Genomic DNA, 17651 nt, shown 5'->3' with positions numbered 1-17651 from the left:
AAAGTAGTCATCTTTGGAAGAGTGTACACTGCTTACCAGTTAGTGAAAGCATGGCAGTCCTCATCAGCCCTGAGACAGAAGGCGTGTGAGCTAAGGTGGAGCTTTTACTAGAAAAGAATGTGATGTAGTTAGAACCTAAACCACGAAAAGTCTTAACTACCCAACACTTGGGGGTTTTAACCTTGTTGTGTAAATACTTTCTTTTACTTCTTATGAAACATGCCTGTTGCATTTATTATTTTTTATATTCCATGCTTCCAAATACATACTTTTTCTACAACTTAAAAGCATTTCCTTTGCTTCATCAAAAGTATAGCTCTTCTTTTGATGCTCAGCAAAGCTAGGTAAGATGGGTAAAACCTTCCTGGGAGTAGCTTATCTTTAGTTACAATCCTGTTTTCCATCCTGAGAACACTGTTGGCTAGGAAAAATGCATGGATCTACCGATGATGCCAAAAGCTAGAGCTAAAAGTCTGGAACAAGGTATGATTAATCACAGAAAAAAACGTACTTTTCTTCAACACCTTCTTTATCTTGAGAAATAATATTTTAAAGGCATTTGTGTTTTCTTTTTAATTTTTAAAATCTTTTAACATAATAATATGTAATGATTATATATAGTCTAATATATGGTGAATAAATAATCTTTTTATAATAATAATTTTTGATATTTTCATTAATTGAGAATTTCATACAATGTATTTTAACCACATTTCTCCCTATACTTCACCCCTATCTCTTTCTGGATCCACCCCCTTTTCTATCTCCCCACCCTCTCCCAACCTCATGTCTTTTCTTTTTTTTTTTAAAATAACCCACCAAGTACAATTTGTACTGTCTATATACTCACAGGTGTGGGCCATCCACCAGAAGAGAATTGACCCAGGAGGGGCCACAACCTTAAAGAAAACAGATTCTTCTCTCCCAGAAGCCATCGGCTGTCAGGAGCTCCTCAGTTAGGTGTAAAAGCTCATGAGTCCCTCCCTACACTTTCCACGCTAGGATACTGACTGGCTTGATCGATCTTGTGCACAGGTCTTGTGCAGGCAACCTTATATTTTCTTAAAAGTACTTGGGTTTTGCAGTGACTTACAGCTGTTAGATGCTATATGCATATAACACATATTACAAATCATGGTAGTTTAATCATGCTGCTTCTCTTCTAATCTTAGCTGGTTATAACTTTGACTTGGGCTATAAACAGAAAGCAGATATGTATCTACTATCAGAACTCTGTTGTGACCACTTTACTGGCTAAACACACCTGTGGCTTCTCTATATATAGAAATAATACAATGCACATGAATGTGAAGCCTGTTGGCAAATAGAGCTGCTCACATGTATTTGGATGTTAAAAGGAATGTACAGTATATTCCACCTTTCTCATAAATGATGGGCAGATTCTATGATATTTTCATGTCATGGCAGTAGTCTTCATACAGTGCAAAGATACCTATTTTTATACAAATAGCAAATACCTTCTATTTTTAGTGTGATAATCTTTACAGACGAAGTTGACAAATTGTCAGCAAATAAAAGAATTCAAAATTAATTCTGATTATAGTGATGTAAATATTTCATGTAAATAAATAGGGTGACCACAAAATAAAAACTCCAGTTAAGAATGAACAGTTGACAGCACATACCTAGCACACTTGTCTAAGTTGCCATATTTTGCATGAAAAGCTTGATTATTAAAAGATTGGCTTCGAATCAATTTGGATTTCTTGATTTCTTTGCCTAGAGTAAAGCAGAATGAAGGAATATACAACGTTCAGTTGCCCCTTAACCATTCCAACCCCCTAGTCCTCCTCAGATCCCATCGTGTCCAGAAAAACCCAGCTGGGTGAAGTTTCCACTCCTCGGTCAGAGCTGACTGCAGTATCTCTCATCCAAACCACCATGAAGTATAATGGAAAAACCAACAGGAAAAGGCTAAGGACATATACAGAGTAAGAAAGTGTAATGGCCTGACAGGGATGAAGATGCTCCACACGGACAACTCTCCCCACCCTTTGGCCATCAGAATATTGAAACAGTAGACCTCAAGAAACTAGACTGCTCCCAGGAATTTCATGCAGGGAGAAGAGAGAGGCTAAATTCCTGGAGAAGAAATTTGATTTACAATCTGTCAGATTATCTGACAGAGGAGACCCGAGTCAATGGCCTAGAGGACTACACGTTGACCTTCACTGCTCAAATATGCATAACTACGGCCCTCTAAAACTTAACCTCATAACAGGACCCTGAAAATGGACTTAGCAGTGAGGGGGCGTCACTGGATCTTTGTTCTTCTTCCCAAGGTAGCCACATTGAATAAATCTCCATTTTTGTTTTCACTTTTAAAAAATAAATGAGCAGATACTCTAGAAATCATATATCCAATCTAACAGTGAATAAACCTGCAATTGTCATTAAAAACATTGTATGAATCATAAAACAGAATGATTCCTTACTTGTTGATGGAGTACTAGAAGACGGTCCAGGAACAGAAATGGGGATGTTCTTGGGTAGGCTCTGCATTGGTGTCCTAGAGTCTCTGCCTAAAGTAAACTCTGTATTAAATTGTGTAATTTCATCTGACTCCTGTAAAAGTCACTATCTCTATTTAATCAGCACTACTGTCCAAATAATCTTACTTTATGTATTTCCACATTTCAGTCTCCACTACTGTGGCTCAACTCCATAGCCTTACAACTGACACCCAACGGTAAGCTTCCCTTGCAGAGGCTCTGAGCCTCACACTGTCGCCTCCCTTTTTTACATACTCCTAATACCTATACCACAATTTTCAAAAATGACTTATTTTTAACTGCAAGAAAGTAATTTTTCCTACCAAATTAAAGCTCCACATAGTATTTCAGGATACAAAGACACAGTTACTGCAGCACTGGTGGCCCAAAGGTCAAAAGAATGGAATCTACCTCTGGGTGGAACCTGGGTTGACTCCCTTAAGAGTTAGTCCAGCTGGGCTGGTCAAAAACCTGGCTAAGGGACCATCATGCTTCAGGAAGGTGGATTTGCCTTGATATAGAGAAGGGAGGAATAATAATCCCTTTAATGATTTACTTTCCTTCCCAGAATTCCTGGCTTCTGTGCAGTTGCTTACAGAGAGCTGCAGCATGCAGCTTCAGAGGTCTGCTTTTCTCAGCATGCTTTTCCTAATGCTTTGGGCTTCACTCTCTCTAATGCTCCCCTCCCCACCAGATGCCTTCCTGTCCTCCATTCCAGCTTAACTCATGGCTTTTTCTTTCTCTTCCCCATCTTCCTCCTCCAGGCAGCCACCTAGATTAACAACTTATTTACTCCAAGTTTTTTCTTTGAAAACCAATGAAGTTGCTCTTGAGCTTCCTTTTGCATGTACTCTTTTTTTTTTTTTTTTTTTTTTTTTTTTTTTGGTTTTTCGAGACAGGGTTTCTCTGTGTAGTTTTGCGCCTTTCCTGGAACTCACTTGGTAGCCCAGGCTGGCCTCGAACTCACAGAGATCCGCCTGGCTCTGCCTCCCAAGTGCTGGGATTAAAGGCGTGCGCCACCACCGCCCGGCCTTGCATGTACTCTTAAATTACTGTATGAACAAGAATGCCCTAGATTTCCCCAGTCACCCATTGTTAACCCTATAACTGAGTGAGAAGACACAGAACCACCTACGTTTCTTCTCAAAGCTTTTGTCACTGGGCCGCCCATCATTCTGATGCTTCTCCTTCTCGAGCTGTTCCTGTTGGGACACAGTGTTGTGTTACAGGTGCAGCTTGGGAGCTTGTTTTGGGGAAAATGACGCTTGGCTTCAGAGATACAAATACACCTCACAAAAATGCGTTTAAAAAATGGGGCTTCCAAATGAATGGAAACACATGAACTATGAACCAAAGGCTGAGGGGCCCCCAGCTGGATCAGGCCCTCTGAATAGGTGAGACAGTTGATTGGCTTGATCAGTTTGGGAGGCAACTAGGCAGTGGGACCAAGTCCTGTGCTCATTGCATGAGTTGGCTGTTTGAAACCTGGAACTTATGCAGGGACACTTGGCTCAGTCTGGGAGGAAGGGACTGGACCTCCCTGGACTGAGTCTACCAGGGTTGATTGCAGTCCTCGGGGGAGGACTTGTCCTGGAGGAGGTGGGAATGGAAGGTGGGCTGGGGGTAAGGGGAGGGGGTAGGAGGGGGGAGAATAGGGGAACCCATAGCTGATACGTAGAACTGAATGGTATTGCAAAATAAAATATATTTTAAAAAAAAAAATGGGGCTTCCCTTTGGTACAGAATTCAAAGGTTTGCTGTTGTTGCTGTGGTTTTAATATGTGGTATTTTATATCACAGAATACTGCTCTTGGGAGTTTGTCCAACTAAACCAATGACTTTGGCATCACTCTACAATGAGCATGTATTTCCTACAAGGTGTTCACTGGTTCTCATCAACAGAGCATTGTTTATGCTTATTTCAATTCCTATTTGTCAAACAACAAAATATTTTTCTTTAAAAAGACTGAGACACCTTCGTTGGGCAGTGGTGGGCACGCCTTTAATCCCAGCATTTAGGAGACAGAGGCAGGCAGATCTCTGTAAATTCAAATCCAGTCTGGTCTACAGACCAAGTTCCAGAATGGCCAAGGCTATACAGAGAAAACCTGTCTCAAAAATCAAAAAAAAAAAAAAAAAAGAGAGAGAGAGGAAAGGAAAAAGTCTACCAAACATATTTAAAATATCTTACTGAGACATGGTATAGAGAAAAAAGGAGTATAAACTGAAGACCTCAGTTCCACACTGAAGATTCTGCAAGGCTGACTTGACCATCAGCTTTTTTTATGGAGAGAGTGGCAGAATCAAATTAGCCTGGACTAGCTTTAGTCCTTTAAACAGGCATCCACTGCCCACTGCTGTATTTGTTTTAACATCTTTTAACCATCAGGTAGAATCTTTGAAATGTATTTTTAGGGGACTAGAGAGGTGGCTCAGTGGCTAAGAACAAGTACTGCTATTGCAGAGGACCCATCATGGGTGACTCACAGCTGCCTGTAACAAGTTCCAGGGGATCTGACTCTGGTCTCTGGGGACACCTGCACTCACATACACAACACACAATGAAAAATAGAAAAGAATCATGCTTTAGCAGACACTAGCTTCCACCAATCCAAAAGCTACAAATGTCACCAGGCAGCACCTGACAGCTACAGCAGAGCTTTCCCCACTTCACTGTGGAAGGCTGCCTGCCTGCCTGCCTGCCTGTGGTACCAATGGAGCTGGCAGGGAGATGAGTATGAGCAAAAGACAATGCTGCACATGTATAAAAATATCATTATGAAAACCATTATCTTGTAGGCTAACTTAGAAAGTTAATAAAAACCCAAGTTCTTTGTCTGGATGCTTGTTCTGACACTTGGTTTCTGCTCTGCTGGTGCTGGAGATAGAACCCTGGGCCTTGCACACACTAAGCTACACCTCCAGCCCCTAGATTAAGCCCAGTTAACACAACACTACTAAAATGCTAAGAAGCTTTTGGTAATTAAAAATTGACAAACTGGGTTTCAACCTTTTGTCAAAATCCAGAGGTCCTACACTGCCAAAGCATAAAATAAATAAATAAATTCTTTTTAAAAAATTAAAAACATACCCTACCTGTTTTTAAAAATTCCTACAGTTAAACAGTATGAAAGCAAGTTGGTATTGCCTAAAAAAGCAGACACACAAATCAGCAAAGCAGAAGAGGGAGTCGGGAGACACAGGAATGACTGACATGTGAAAGGTGGGAAGGCAATTCAGTGGAGGAGAAGGGATTTGATAAGTGGAGCTAAAACAGCTAGTAATCAAAAGATCTGAAAATTAAAATTGGGCAAAGACCTAAGGGTAAAATCAAAACTAAAATTTGTAGAAGCATTGGAGAAAATCAAACAGACAAGGATTCTTAAAGAAAACAACAATCATAAAAGAAAGGCTTAATAAGTTGGACTTTAGGGCTGGAGAAATGACTCAGTAGCTAAAGCACTTGTGGCCTTGGCAGAGGACCTGAGTCTGGTTCCCAGCACCCACAGTGGGTGGCTCATAACCACCTACAACTCCAGCTCCAGGGGTCTGACGCCCTCTGCTGGCCCCCAAGGGAAATCACACTTATGTGAATACACAACACACACACACACACACACACACACACACACACACACACACTTAAAAATAAGTCCTTTTAAAGAATAAAATGAATATCAAAATTAAAACTTTCTAAAGACTATTAAATGCATCAAAAGAAGACAGATTTCAAGAAAATATTCACAATATGAGCATGTGACAAAAGAGCTCTTAATAATAACATGAACACAACCTACTTTAAATTCTCAAAATAGACCTTATAAAAAGCAAGACTGTATGGCCAATAAACAAACAAAAAGCTGCTTAGTATCTGGCATCAGAGATATTTAAAGCCCTATGAGTTCTAGGAAACATGATCAACTAGTGCTAGAAACTCACTCAATGGATGCTGAGGATGGAGTGCCGGGGCAGGTGGGAATGTCTCAACAAGGACTGAATACATGTGGTTACATAGGCACTAGTTTCACTCAAGAAACTCATTTTCCTAAATACCCTCAATTGTAATTTTTCTTCCAATTTATAAAAGATGAAAGTTCAGGATCAAGACTTCTCTTCAGTCTTTTAGGAAATATGGAACAATGTAAAACTAAAATAAAATGGTTTTAGGTTTACTGTCAAAGGCCAGCTAACGCTAATCAGAAGGATGTATGTGGGGGAAACAACATACCATTTCCAAGAACATCAGTTCTTCTCTTTCTTTCTCTTGATCCAATAAATCTTTCTCATAATTTTTTTTCTGAAACTGTTTAAAATTTTAAATGGCATTGTCAATCATTAGTGACAACTTCTTGCTGACTGTAAATATCTCTTTACTATAAGGTAGAGTGTACTTACCACATCCATAGACATTTCCATTCTGTCCAACTCCAATACTGTCTACAAGGAAAGTTTTTAGAGATTACAGTTGATTCAACAGTAATGAAACACAATCAACCAAGTATTTCTCAAAGAAACCCCTTCCCCAGGGGTATTCAAAGAGAAGAGTTTACACTATGATATTAATAAGCTAATCTTTTACCATCAATAAACATTCAAAAACTGTGTTCCAAAGTCACACATTCATAATCTTTTTATTGATCTTATAACATTGTCAGTTACGTATTAAGTGCAGTTTTTGAAAACTGAAGCATTTTAAGCTTTGATCTTACTAACCCAAAGTTTTTACTATTTTAGTTTTCCAACATTTCCAAATAATCTACATAACAGATCCTCATGCTAGAGCAAAATCATATGGCATAAAGTCAGAGTGTTTGGAAAGAGATGTGCTTGGGTGATGCCAGAGCTCCAGGATGCTGGCTCCACCACTTATTGGCATGTTCTCAGCAGCCAGTATTTCTAGCTCTAATGCCTTTACAAAGCCAGACAGAGCACTGAACTCACTCTGAGGGGTCTTCCCACATGCTTCTAGAAACACGACTTCCTCTATTTTACTGCCAGTTTTACTGGATTGTGATCACTTGTAAATAAAATCTAGTGAATGAGGTATTGGTCATCATTTGAGCCAGGGTCACAAACACCTCGCAGGTGCGCAACTCACCCACAAGGAACTCATACTGCTAGTAACAAAAATGATTACCCTTTAGAAATGCCCTTCAAAGGAACTGGTGTACCCAGCATTAGCAAATACACCTGCCACTTAGTCATTCTTACCACACTTGCAGACTGTTACCCTATTAAGCTAAGGTAGGAAAGCTGAAGTTAACACTGGCACACTGCAATAAACAGGTTTTTGGAGCAGGAGAGACACTTACTTTTTTCACAATAGCCAGGACATCTTTATCTTTTTCTTGACACAGGAGTTTTCTCACACACATTTCTAACTGCTGGAGGAGATGCATGTCTGCAGGAATCTTCAGAGCTGATTTCACTTTGGGCAGCAGGTAGCAAAGTTTCATTCTGTATTTAGAGGGAGCTTAATAATAACTAACAGAAATAGGAATATGCAACTGAAAAAGTTCAAGCTTTAGAAAAGCTCAGAGTTCAATTGTCCATGCAACAAATATGTGTGGAGTGCCTACTAGTTAGAATGCATTCATTATTCTAGATACCAAGACACAAAATTGAATCAAACCAACAAAATTCTCCATTCTTCTAGGGTCTGCATTTCAGTATGGGACACAGAAAACAGAATGCATATAAAGAAAATGTCTGCCAGAAAGTGGTGAGTCAGTCTAGAAGGCAGTGTTAGAGAAGTTAGTAATGTTTTCACTGAAAATATGGTATTCAAGGAAAGACCTAGGAAATCAGGGAGCAAGACACTCAAGTGTCTGGAAAAGCATTGTGGCCAAGAGGGAAGGCTTGCCTAGTGATACTCTGAATTAGCAAACTAGCCTCGAGACAGAATAGAACACAGATGAGCTTATAGGAGACCTGAGTGGTGACAAGGGCCCAGTTCATGCAGGGCCCTGTGGGCCACTGTGCAGAGCCTAGCTTCTATTTCAAACGCAATGAGAAGCATTGGAGGGTATGAGGGAGGAATAAAGTGACCTAACAACTTTCCTAGTTATCGTCTGCTGTTTTGAGATTAGACTGTAAGTGGTTAAGGAGGAAAGAGAAGCAATAGGGAAAATCCCAAGTAAGAGCTAATGGTGCATTAGGCCAGAAGGAACAGCAGAGGTACCCAGAGAAGCCTGCTCTCTGCATGACTTTTGTGAGCAGCAGAGTGGCCTCCTCAGGGACTGCAGATGGGATGACAGAGAGAAAAGGTTTTAGGTTTAGGCCTGGGCAGTGGGAAGATGAGCCAGTTGCTTAGTGAGATGCAGAAGACTGCAGAAGGAAAAAATGCAAACAAAGCAGACCCAGTACTGAAAGCTAGACAGATTAAGTCTGGGATGCCCACTAGATATGCTATGGGAATTATAAATCTGCAGCTAGTTCAGTAAGCCTGTTGTCCAGGATGTCCTTGCAAGAGATAAGTCAAGAATGCATGAAAATGGTAGTTTAAGCATGGGACTGGAGAGATCACTAGCGTAATAAGAGAAGAGGAGGAGAGAGACGAGGAGAAATGGGAAACACACTAAGGCACTACCACTGTCTAGATCAGCTGAGAAAAGAAGAAACAAGGAGGCTACAGAATGCCAGGAAGGTGAGCAGATATCTAAGAGAGTGAAGGAATCCTTTCCAAGAGAAGGTTGCCAATGAGAGGTTTGGCTTTGTTAAACTCCAACTCTCCCTCTTTTTAGTCTCGTTCTGGGGAGGGATGGTAGGCAGCTGTCTATCTTACAGCTAGCAGATTCATTCGTTCATTATGTGTTCTCCAGGTTAATGCTCTGTGGTTTTTTTTTGTTTGTTTGTTTGTTTTTGTTTTGTTTTTGCAAAGCTTAAGGCAGCTAAGTCCCATTACTAGGGTTTCCAGGATGCTGTCTCGGCAGACCTTCAGCCAGGAGCTTTTTCTACACAGGAGCCCTTGCTTCTGTGCATTTGAAAAGGTAAAGAAGCTCTTCTCTGAGATTCTCAACACTATGCACCAATGGTCTCCATCTCAATCACTATTCAGCACAGATACTGAAGACATTATAACTAAGAACCCTCAAGTCCACTCCAGAGAAATTACTTCACTTCTGGCCACCGAGGAGAAGGTTTCTCAATATCAACATGATTTTCCCAGCCTTGATGGTGTCTAAACACAGTAAATTAAATGTTAAAACATTTGTGTAGAGAAGCACACAAAACATAATTCACTCTTTATTACCCAAATGTATATCTAGAAAACATTTTGATTCATGGGCCCACAAGAGTATAAAGTTCTTGAAAATAAGGACTATCACTTTTAGTAAGAAATACTTTTTAAGGATCTTATCATATTAATAATAATTATTCACCCAGCCTGGCAGGCTGGCTTTGACTTGTGCATGCTCTACTCAGTAAGACAAAAGATCTGAGCTAGCCTTGACACAGGGGGAAGTGGCCTGGTCCTGCCTCAACTTAGTATGCCAGACTTTGTTGACTCCCCAAGGGAGGCCTTACCATCTCTGAGGAGTGGATGGGGGGTAGAATGGGGGAGGAATGGGGAGGGCAGGAGAAAGGGGGAGGGGGAACTGGGATTGATATGTAAAAATGAAAAAAAAACTGTTTTAAATAAATAAATTTAAAAAAAAAGATCTGAGATATCAGTTAAGAGATTGGGATTTTTATTCCAAGACTATTACCAAGCAGGCTATGAAGCCAAATGAGATGTCTACCCACAGACACCTGGTAAAGAAAATATGGTATATAAACACAATTCTAACAAAGAATGAAGCACTGCTGCAACACAAATGGAGCAGGAAGGCATTCATAAAGAGAGATGAGGTTGGCACAGAGAGGTAAGTACTGCATGTCAGATGTGGAAGCTGAAAAGGTGACTAGGGGAACAATGGTCATCAGCAAGCAGAAGGATGGAAGTATGGAAGGAAGGAAGGAAGGAAGGAAGGAAGGAAGGAAGGAAGGAAGGAAGGAAGGAAGGAAGGAAGGAAGGAAAGAAGGAAGGAAGGAAGGAAGGAAGGAAGGAAGGAAGGAAGGAAGGAAGGAAGGTTGGAAAGAGGTAGGTAAAGGGTGCCAAAATTCAGTTAATATAAGAGGAATATCTTATAACCTTTGTAATATAGTGGGTAACTACAGTTCACAGCAACTCATTATATATTTTATAAATAAGTAGAAGAGTCGGCTGAAGGCTCTGGGCACATAGAAATGACAAATATTTAAGGAAGTGAAAATGCTAACTATCCTGATATTATTGCTCTAATAGCTATATATGCTGTATCCCATAAATGTGTGACTACTAAGTCAACCTTCAAAAACAACTTCTAAGACTCTGAAAGTAAGCATCAGTTCCTCACTTGACTTAATTAAATAAGAAAAAGAGTTTGCAAACATTTACCACAAAGAACATATGAGAAATGCAACATTTTCAAACCTTACAGAGCGATACGTACCTCACATTTGCCACAGGGTCATGGGTTAGTTCAATAACAGGTAGAAAGAAATATTTGCAGAAAAATGATTTGGAAAAGATCTCTATGATAAATTCACAGGTATCCAAAAACCGAAGTCTATTCCAATAACTCTTCCCTTGGCCCAACTCTACAAACAACAAAAATACCATAACCTAATTTTCCCTACATGAAATTATATATTACAAAGCTAAACACCAAAAATGTATGCAAAGTTTCATTCTACCTACAATTTATTTAACAAATACAATAGATAAGAGAAAATAGTCATTATATACTCTAGGTTTGTAGACTATAATATTTACTAGGAAAAGGTTTTGTTAACACTGGATAAATTCAGTAAGCACTGATGGACTGTGATGACTGAGTAACTATAGTTACTATGTTTGACCATCGCCTATATGCTGAGTACCCTGTAGACAGTATCTTATTGAAACCTGGAAAGGAATCTGAGTGGGTGGACACACTTAAACCAATTCAAACACAGTCTGCAAACCCTGCAAGGCCTTTCAAACTAAACTAACTGTTCTCTTTTTGTTTCCTTAAAAGTGCCTGACATGAATAAAGTCAAGTGTAAACTGACAGTACTTTAGGTTGGTATTTAAAGCATAATCTTCTCATTTTTACATAAGTGTGCAAAGGCAAAGTTCTTGATACTCAAAACCAAACTACAGCTTTAAAAATGAGACTTATTTTAAATTTAAGTCCCTGCTACTGCAAAATGAAAAAAGAATTAAAACAGGCCATAAAATGAAAAATCAAAGTACACTGAGCATAATTTTTCTTAAATACAATTTTACAAAAGTATTTTTTTTTCCTGAAAAGTGGTGGTTCATGATTAGTATGGTGAATTCTAACAGTCAGGAAATCCTCTTCCTTGTCTATGCTGGATAATAGTTTTATTAAAAAAATATTTAAGCATAATTTTAGTCAAAGCAAGTGTTTGATGACTAATAAACTCACTAAAAACATATATATTTGCCACCAGAATTAATAACTTAAAGATTTTTGCCGTGATTTTTAGCTCTTAACAAATCACAATAAATTTACATGTGTTAACCTAGTTTCTAAATACAGTCAAATCCTAACAGCTCACTAGCTTCACATTAATATGTGCTGTCAACACCATTCAAGAAAGAATTATAAGCCTACATTTTGTTCATTCAATTAATATTGAAAACAGTATTATAAAATAAATTACTAGATTTAAAAAATATTCTATTCATGCTTTAGTTCCAAATGCTATTTTATCAAGGTAGAAATTAGCCTTTCAACATACATTTATATATTTAAATTTCTCAAGTATTGGATTTCACAAAAGAGAGCTCTGATTAAATACTATTTTCATCTATGAACATTTTGATCATGACATAAAGATTTCCAAGATAAACACAAATTAACCTACAAAATTTAACTAAAAGCACATATCAGGTATTTACCACCATCAGCCTATTTTATCTCTGAAAAATAATATACAAAGCATTGCAGATATAATTAAGGTCACTACTTCAGTGACTTTTTTCAAAAATTATTACTTACGTTCAATTAATTTTTGAATGACTTCATGCCTCTGCTCTTGTTTACGATTATATCGTAGAAAAATGCATAGAGTTCGTGCAGCTGCTCTTTGGACAGGTAAGACATTCTTAAAGAAATAAAAGAGGAAAGACAATTACACTACCCTAAGATACCTTCTCAACAATTAATGTGCACCAAATCAATTAGCAATTGGCTAAATGAGAAGTGCTCAGGGTCTTTCAAACCCTGAGCTCACACCCTTCTGGAGGGATCTCTGTTACCTCATGTTAATGTCACTCAGGGAAATAAGATAGACATCACAAGCTAATTCAGTCTCATAGTCACATCCAAATCATCCATGTTAGACTATCATTTCCCTGCCACCTCATTTTAAATGACATGTTCCTCAGCCACCATCCTTTCAGCCAGTGGAATATTACTATTTCTACACATCCAACAAACATTCCAGGAGCATACCACGTGCCAGTTACATCACCAAAACTGTACCACTTTTAACGCAGAAATTTAGAGATCCATGTTCAGATACTTTGCTGAAGAATTTGGGGGCTGGTATCATTTCTAGGGCTGGAGACTAAATATCTTAGCCCAGGAGGTACAATGTTATTCACTGTCAGGGCTGAGGAAGCTAAATTTTCTATGCCTACACAAAAGCTGTAATGCTTAGTGTAGACGCAAAGGTTCCAGAACTCTACAAAAGGGTGTTAATATTGAAGAGTGCCACCAAGCAAAGCAAAAGGACCCAGCCAGCTGACAGAATGCATTACCAGTATTCCAAACTCTCTGTCCTTCAGATTCCAATCACACCACTATACAGAGCCTTGATTCTAAATGAATTCAACCAGTTACCTTTACTGGAAATTAGAGGGGAAAACCAAATACCTTAAAGAAAATCTCTAAAGCAGGTCTACTGTGTCCATTGTAAACTCATGTTCACCATCCTGACTTACTTATCAATATTATAATATTCCATCACTAAAACCCAGACTACTGTAGTGGACTGCAGCTGTGTAGTGTAGAGACAGTGGTGGTGGTTGTGCCCTCTTACATCTACAAAAGTGTCCACTCTACTGGGCACTATGCTATGTGACATTGGTAACTGTTAAATACAAAATCTACTATGGTTTAGAACTGAAAATTTAATAACAGTACGTAAGCAGAACTATAATAGAGCTTAAATGAATTTTAGACTGTGAACTTAATAAAAGCCTGTTCCTCTCTTCTTTCATTTGGTTTAGTATAACAGAATTTCAAACACATATATACAAGATATATGAAATATATGCTCAGTTTATGCCTCATGTAATATGTCTTAAAACGCAAAACAAATATCCATTTGGGACAGAAATCAATGATAATGGCCTCAGAACAGCTTCCATGAGTTGTCCCTGACTTTTACACGTGTGTCATGGCATCTGTGTGCCCTTACACATACACATATACACACACAGTAAACAAATAAATAAATACAAAGTGACAAGGGTTATTCTTGTCAAATCACTTTTTAAGATTATTATATCTACAGCACAATCCTCAATTCCTCAGATTTTCATTGCTATGTGTGACGGACTTTGTTGGGTGGTGGGTAATATATTGTGCTGCTTATTTTAAATTGAAAATAATACCAATAATATTTTCTCCTTTCTAAATCTTTGAAACTAAAACTGATTTTGAATTTTGGAAATGACTCTTGGATTCCTCATTTCCCTTTTATGAAATGAAAAGTTAAGATACTTTAGTTTAGACTGTAAAGTAGAAACATATGTAAGGTTTTTGTTTGGTTGGTTTTGCCCTGCTACAGGATATTGAACCTATGACCTTATGCATGCTATTCAAGTACTCTATTGCTAAGCTACATCCCCAGTACTTGCAGTTTAAAAAAAGAAACTTTCAAAACTGTTATTAGGATGCCATCATGTATACACAGTGGACTGCAGGCCAAACAGTCCTTTCTGGAAGTGTTATAAAAGGTGGACAACTTCGTGAGGTTCTCATATAGCTTTTGGACAGCAAGTTGTTACTCCTTTCACTTGAGTAGGCTAGCTACACTAAGGCATCCATACGTTCAGTGTACCTGTCCTTAGGCCCTATAAAAGACACAGAATGCACACTAACAGAGACTGCTGGGGGGTCTTAGGAATAAAGGTCTGGCAGATATGAGATGCTGACATTGTGGGTACATTCAGAAGGAAGAGAAAAGCAGAGGTTCTTTTGCAGTTGACATTACTGAGTCCTGTTAACCTTTCTCTCTAGAAATACTATAGCAAGTCTGAGGTAAAGGGCAGGAGATGTAGCTCAGATGGTTGAGTACTTGCCTAGCATGCATGAAGCCCTGAGTTCAATCCCCAATACCACATAAACTAAATATGGTGCCACATACACATACTCCCAACACTGGGGAGATATAGGCAGGGGAACCAATGTCACCTTCAGGTACGTAATGAATTTGAGGACAGACTGGGCTACCCATGCACTGCTTCTGAAAACAACACAGAAGTGAGAGGTGAGTCTATCCGTACTCTTCTGAGAGTGGACAAAGAATATGTGTAACTTGAGTCCTGGTCATACTTCCCTGCAGCTAATGGTAGAAGATCAAAGGGTAAATCAAGGAAGCAGAGGAGACTTGACTCCTCTCTCAGACCTGCCCTTCCTTCCAAGCTGACAGGAACCAAGGTTTGTGTATCTTAAAAAGGTGAAGAATTTGGTAATGACAAAATTATCCCCAATCAAAATTATCAAAACAATCAGAGGAAATGGAGGGCTCACATTTGTCATCATGATGGTGAACATTCTTTGTAAGAAACGGTAATAAATCTGGTCACTTGATATGATGTGAGGCAGACAGGCATATTTCTGCAGCAGCTTCTCATGGGTCCTCCACTTCAGAGAGGCTGCAGCTCGCTGCTCAGCAGCCGTGAGTGCAGGAATCAAGTCAGGCAGAGAAGATAACTGGAAAGAAATACAAGGCTGATGGTGACTAGGCCATCAACTGCAGCCCGTAATGGAAACAAACACCAGGAAAGGCTTCGGAGTCTAGAAGCCATCTCAGCTATCACCAGGAAGTAGTTATCACACAGAATCAAATAGTTAAAAAATGCTTGAGTAAAATTTATGGCACCAGGAAATGAAATCTCTAGAGCCAGGGCTTGTTATTCTTCCTTGGTGGTTACCAAGGCAACAATTCTAACTAGAGCAAAATTCCTTATATATCACTCTGGGCAAGTTTGACCTTCTAAATTCCCCCACTTTGCCCTACTTGCTATACTTGTGATAATCATTAATACTGAAAATGTGAATACAAATTCCAAAGACAATAAGAATTGTAGGGGCTGCAGAGGGCAGCTCATGCTGCAGCCAGCCTTCACAGGCACCGGCATGGCTATAAAGCAGGTGCTGTTTTCTTTAGCTGCGTGTATGTTTATTGTAAAAACAGTAAGTTTAGTGATTAGAAATAAATACTGTATTTGAAAAGGGCCTTCCTTTAGAAGCTTTCAGGTACTCTACATACTCCATACAGCAGAAGCACAAGAAATAACCAGAGCGGGAAGGAGTGGGTAACTTGGAAGATTTCATTCCTACATCACTTCACCATCTGGGAAAACTTAGGTGTGTGGTGCCTATGGCTTTTTGGCCTTCAAACTCCTTAATAACAGGACAGAAATTGAGAGCTTAAGTTGTTTCAAATTAATTGTTGGTATCTCACAGTAATCCTTCTAAAATATGGCTCAGAACTAGGAAAGTAACCTGTCCTTCCTTTCTATAGCATAACACTCAGGCAAACTTGTTTATATACATTTACCTTTATTTTTTAGTTATGTGCGTGTGTGTGGTGATGGAGGGATGCAGTGCTGCAGGAGGCCATAGGAGGGCACTGGATTCCTTTGGAGACAGGAGTTAGTCATCTGTGATCATGAGGTGCCCAATGAGGGAGCCGGCATGGAAGTCAGGCCCTTTACAAGCGCAGTACAGCTCTCAGCTGCCAAGCCATCTCTCTAGACCCCTCATGTAAATTCTAAAGCCAGCTAGGGATGTACTATCTGCCATTCCCGGGTCCTGACAAATACACAGAGGGCTGGACACTGGCCAGCACCAGGGCAAGCACTATTTTAATGTTTCTCACACATTCTTTCACTATTTCCTCACAACCACCCTGTACAAGAAGATGACAGACTTCTAACTTTTCTGAAAGATAAGATTTACCTTATTTTCTTGAACACTGCTTTCTCCACCAATAGACATAAGCTCCAAGATTTCTGGGAGGTGATTTATAAGAGCATCTAGTACCTTTTAAAGAGATATTGATATGTTTATAATGGTTATTATTTGTCCTCTAAATTAGTTAATTCCATGCTTCAGTTTATATACAGAAATATTTTTGACCAAACAACACTAGGGGTATTTTCTATTTAAAAAAATAATAATTGTAGCATCCACTTGTATGAACTGGAGAAAGGTAATGTCTTTAAAACTGTCACATCAGGTGACACCCTCAGGTATCATGTGATGAGCTAAGTCCCCCCAGGCTAATAGTCATTTTGGTGAATAGAATGTGCCAAACATAGCATCAGATGGAAGAAATTCAGTATCTTTGTGAGTTTATATACAAGGTAAAATACTCTCAAAAAATGCTTAGCAAAAATCCAAAATGTGATATGATTATAAGTGTGAACAGAACCTCTAGTAGAAAAATGCAACACTTATTAGGAAAAAAATGTAACAAAGTATCAATGGTGATTTAATTAAAGGTTCTTTTTTGTCTACTTGTTGGTGCTTCCCAAGTTTCCTTAATAAACAACACACACTTCCCTTTTTAAAAGCAGATGTACTGGAAGTCCTGATTTCTAAGATCATCCCAGTGATGCAGTGACACGGGTGCTGATATAGTTTGCCTTAACATATGTGAAGTAAACACCGGAGTGGGAACTTGTCTTACCTCCAGTGATTCATCTTGTAATAGTGTTATCAGTTCTTTGTGTATTAAATATACTCCAGAATTCAGAAGTTTAGATACCTAAAACATAACAATAAAACTCTCAGATTTGAAACCATATAATGCTAAGATACATATTTTTCAATACCTTCTTGTTAAATATTCCTTCTACAGAATAAG

The 17651-nt window shown here is 38.9% G+C and overlaps 1 protein-coding gene across 3 annotated transcripts in view; it reads right to left on the bottom strand.

The window, feature by feature from the left end:
- The window catches only part of Ppp4r4 (protein phosphatase 4 regulatory subunit 4), a 90115-nt gene that overhangs the window by 6999 nt on the left and 65465 nt on the right, over positions 1–17651 (bottom strand). For 2 of the 3 annotated variants that reach the window (XM_028888305.2, XM_028888306.2), the window contains 12 exons: positions 17475–17552; positions 16742–16825; positions 15308–15490; positions 12545–12650; positions 10988–11135; positions 7826–7970; positions 6909–6950; positions 6742–6816; positions 3649–3715; positions 2457–2543; positions 1647–1740; positions 37–107 (listed from right to left, as the gene is read on the bottom strand). In XM_028888305.2, the coding sequence (XP_028744138.1) occupies positions 37–107; positions 1647–1740; positions 2457–2543; positions 3649–3715; positions 6742–6816; positions 6909–6950; positions 7826–7970; positions 10988–11135; positions 12545–12650; positions 15308–15490; positions 16742–16825; positions 17475–17552 (1180 nt within the window). The remainder of the gene's footprint in view (positions 1–36; positions 108–1646; positions 1741–2456; positions 2544–3648; positions 3716–6741; positions 6817–6908; positions 6951–7825; positions 7971–10987; positions 11136–12544; positions 12651–15307; positions 15491–16741; positions 16826–17474; positions 17553–17651) is intronic. The other variant, XM_037210796.1, reaches the window with a different exon arrangement.

This window comes from Peromyscus leucopus, chromosome 14 (assembly GCF_004664715.2).
Source record: "Peromyscus leucopus breed LL Stock chromosome 14, UCI_PerLeu_2.1, whole genome shotgun sequence".
Lineage (NCBI taxonomy): Eukaryota > Metazoa > Chordata > Mammalia > Rodentia > Cricetidae > Peromyscus > Peromyscus leucopus.
This window is presented reverse-complemented; position numbering and strand designations above follow the sequence as displayed.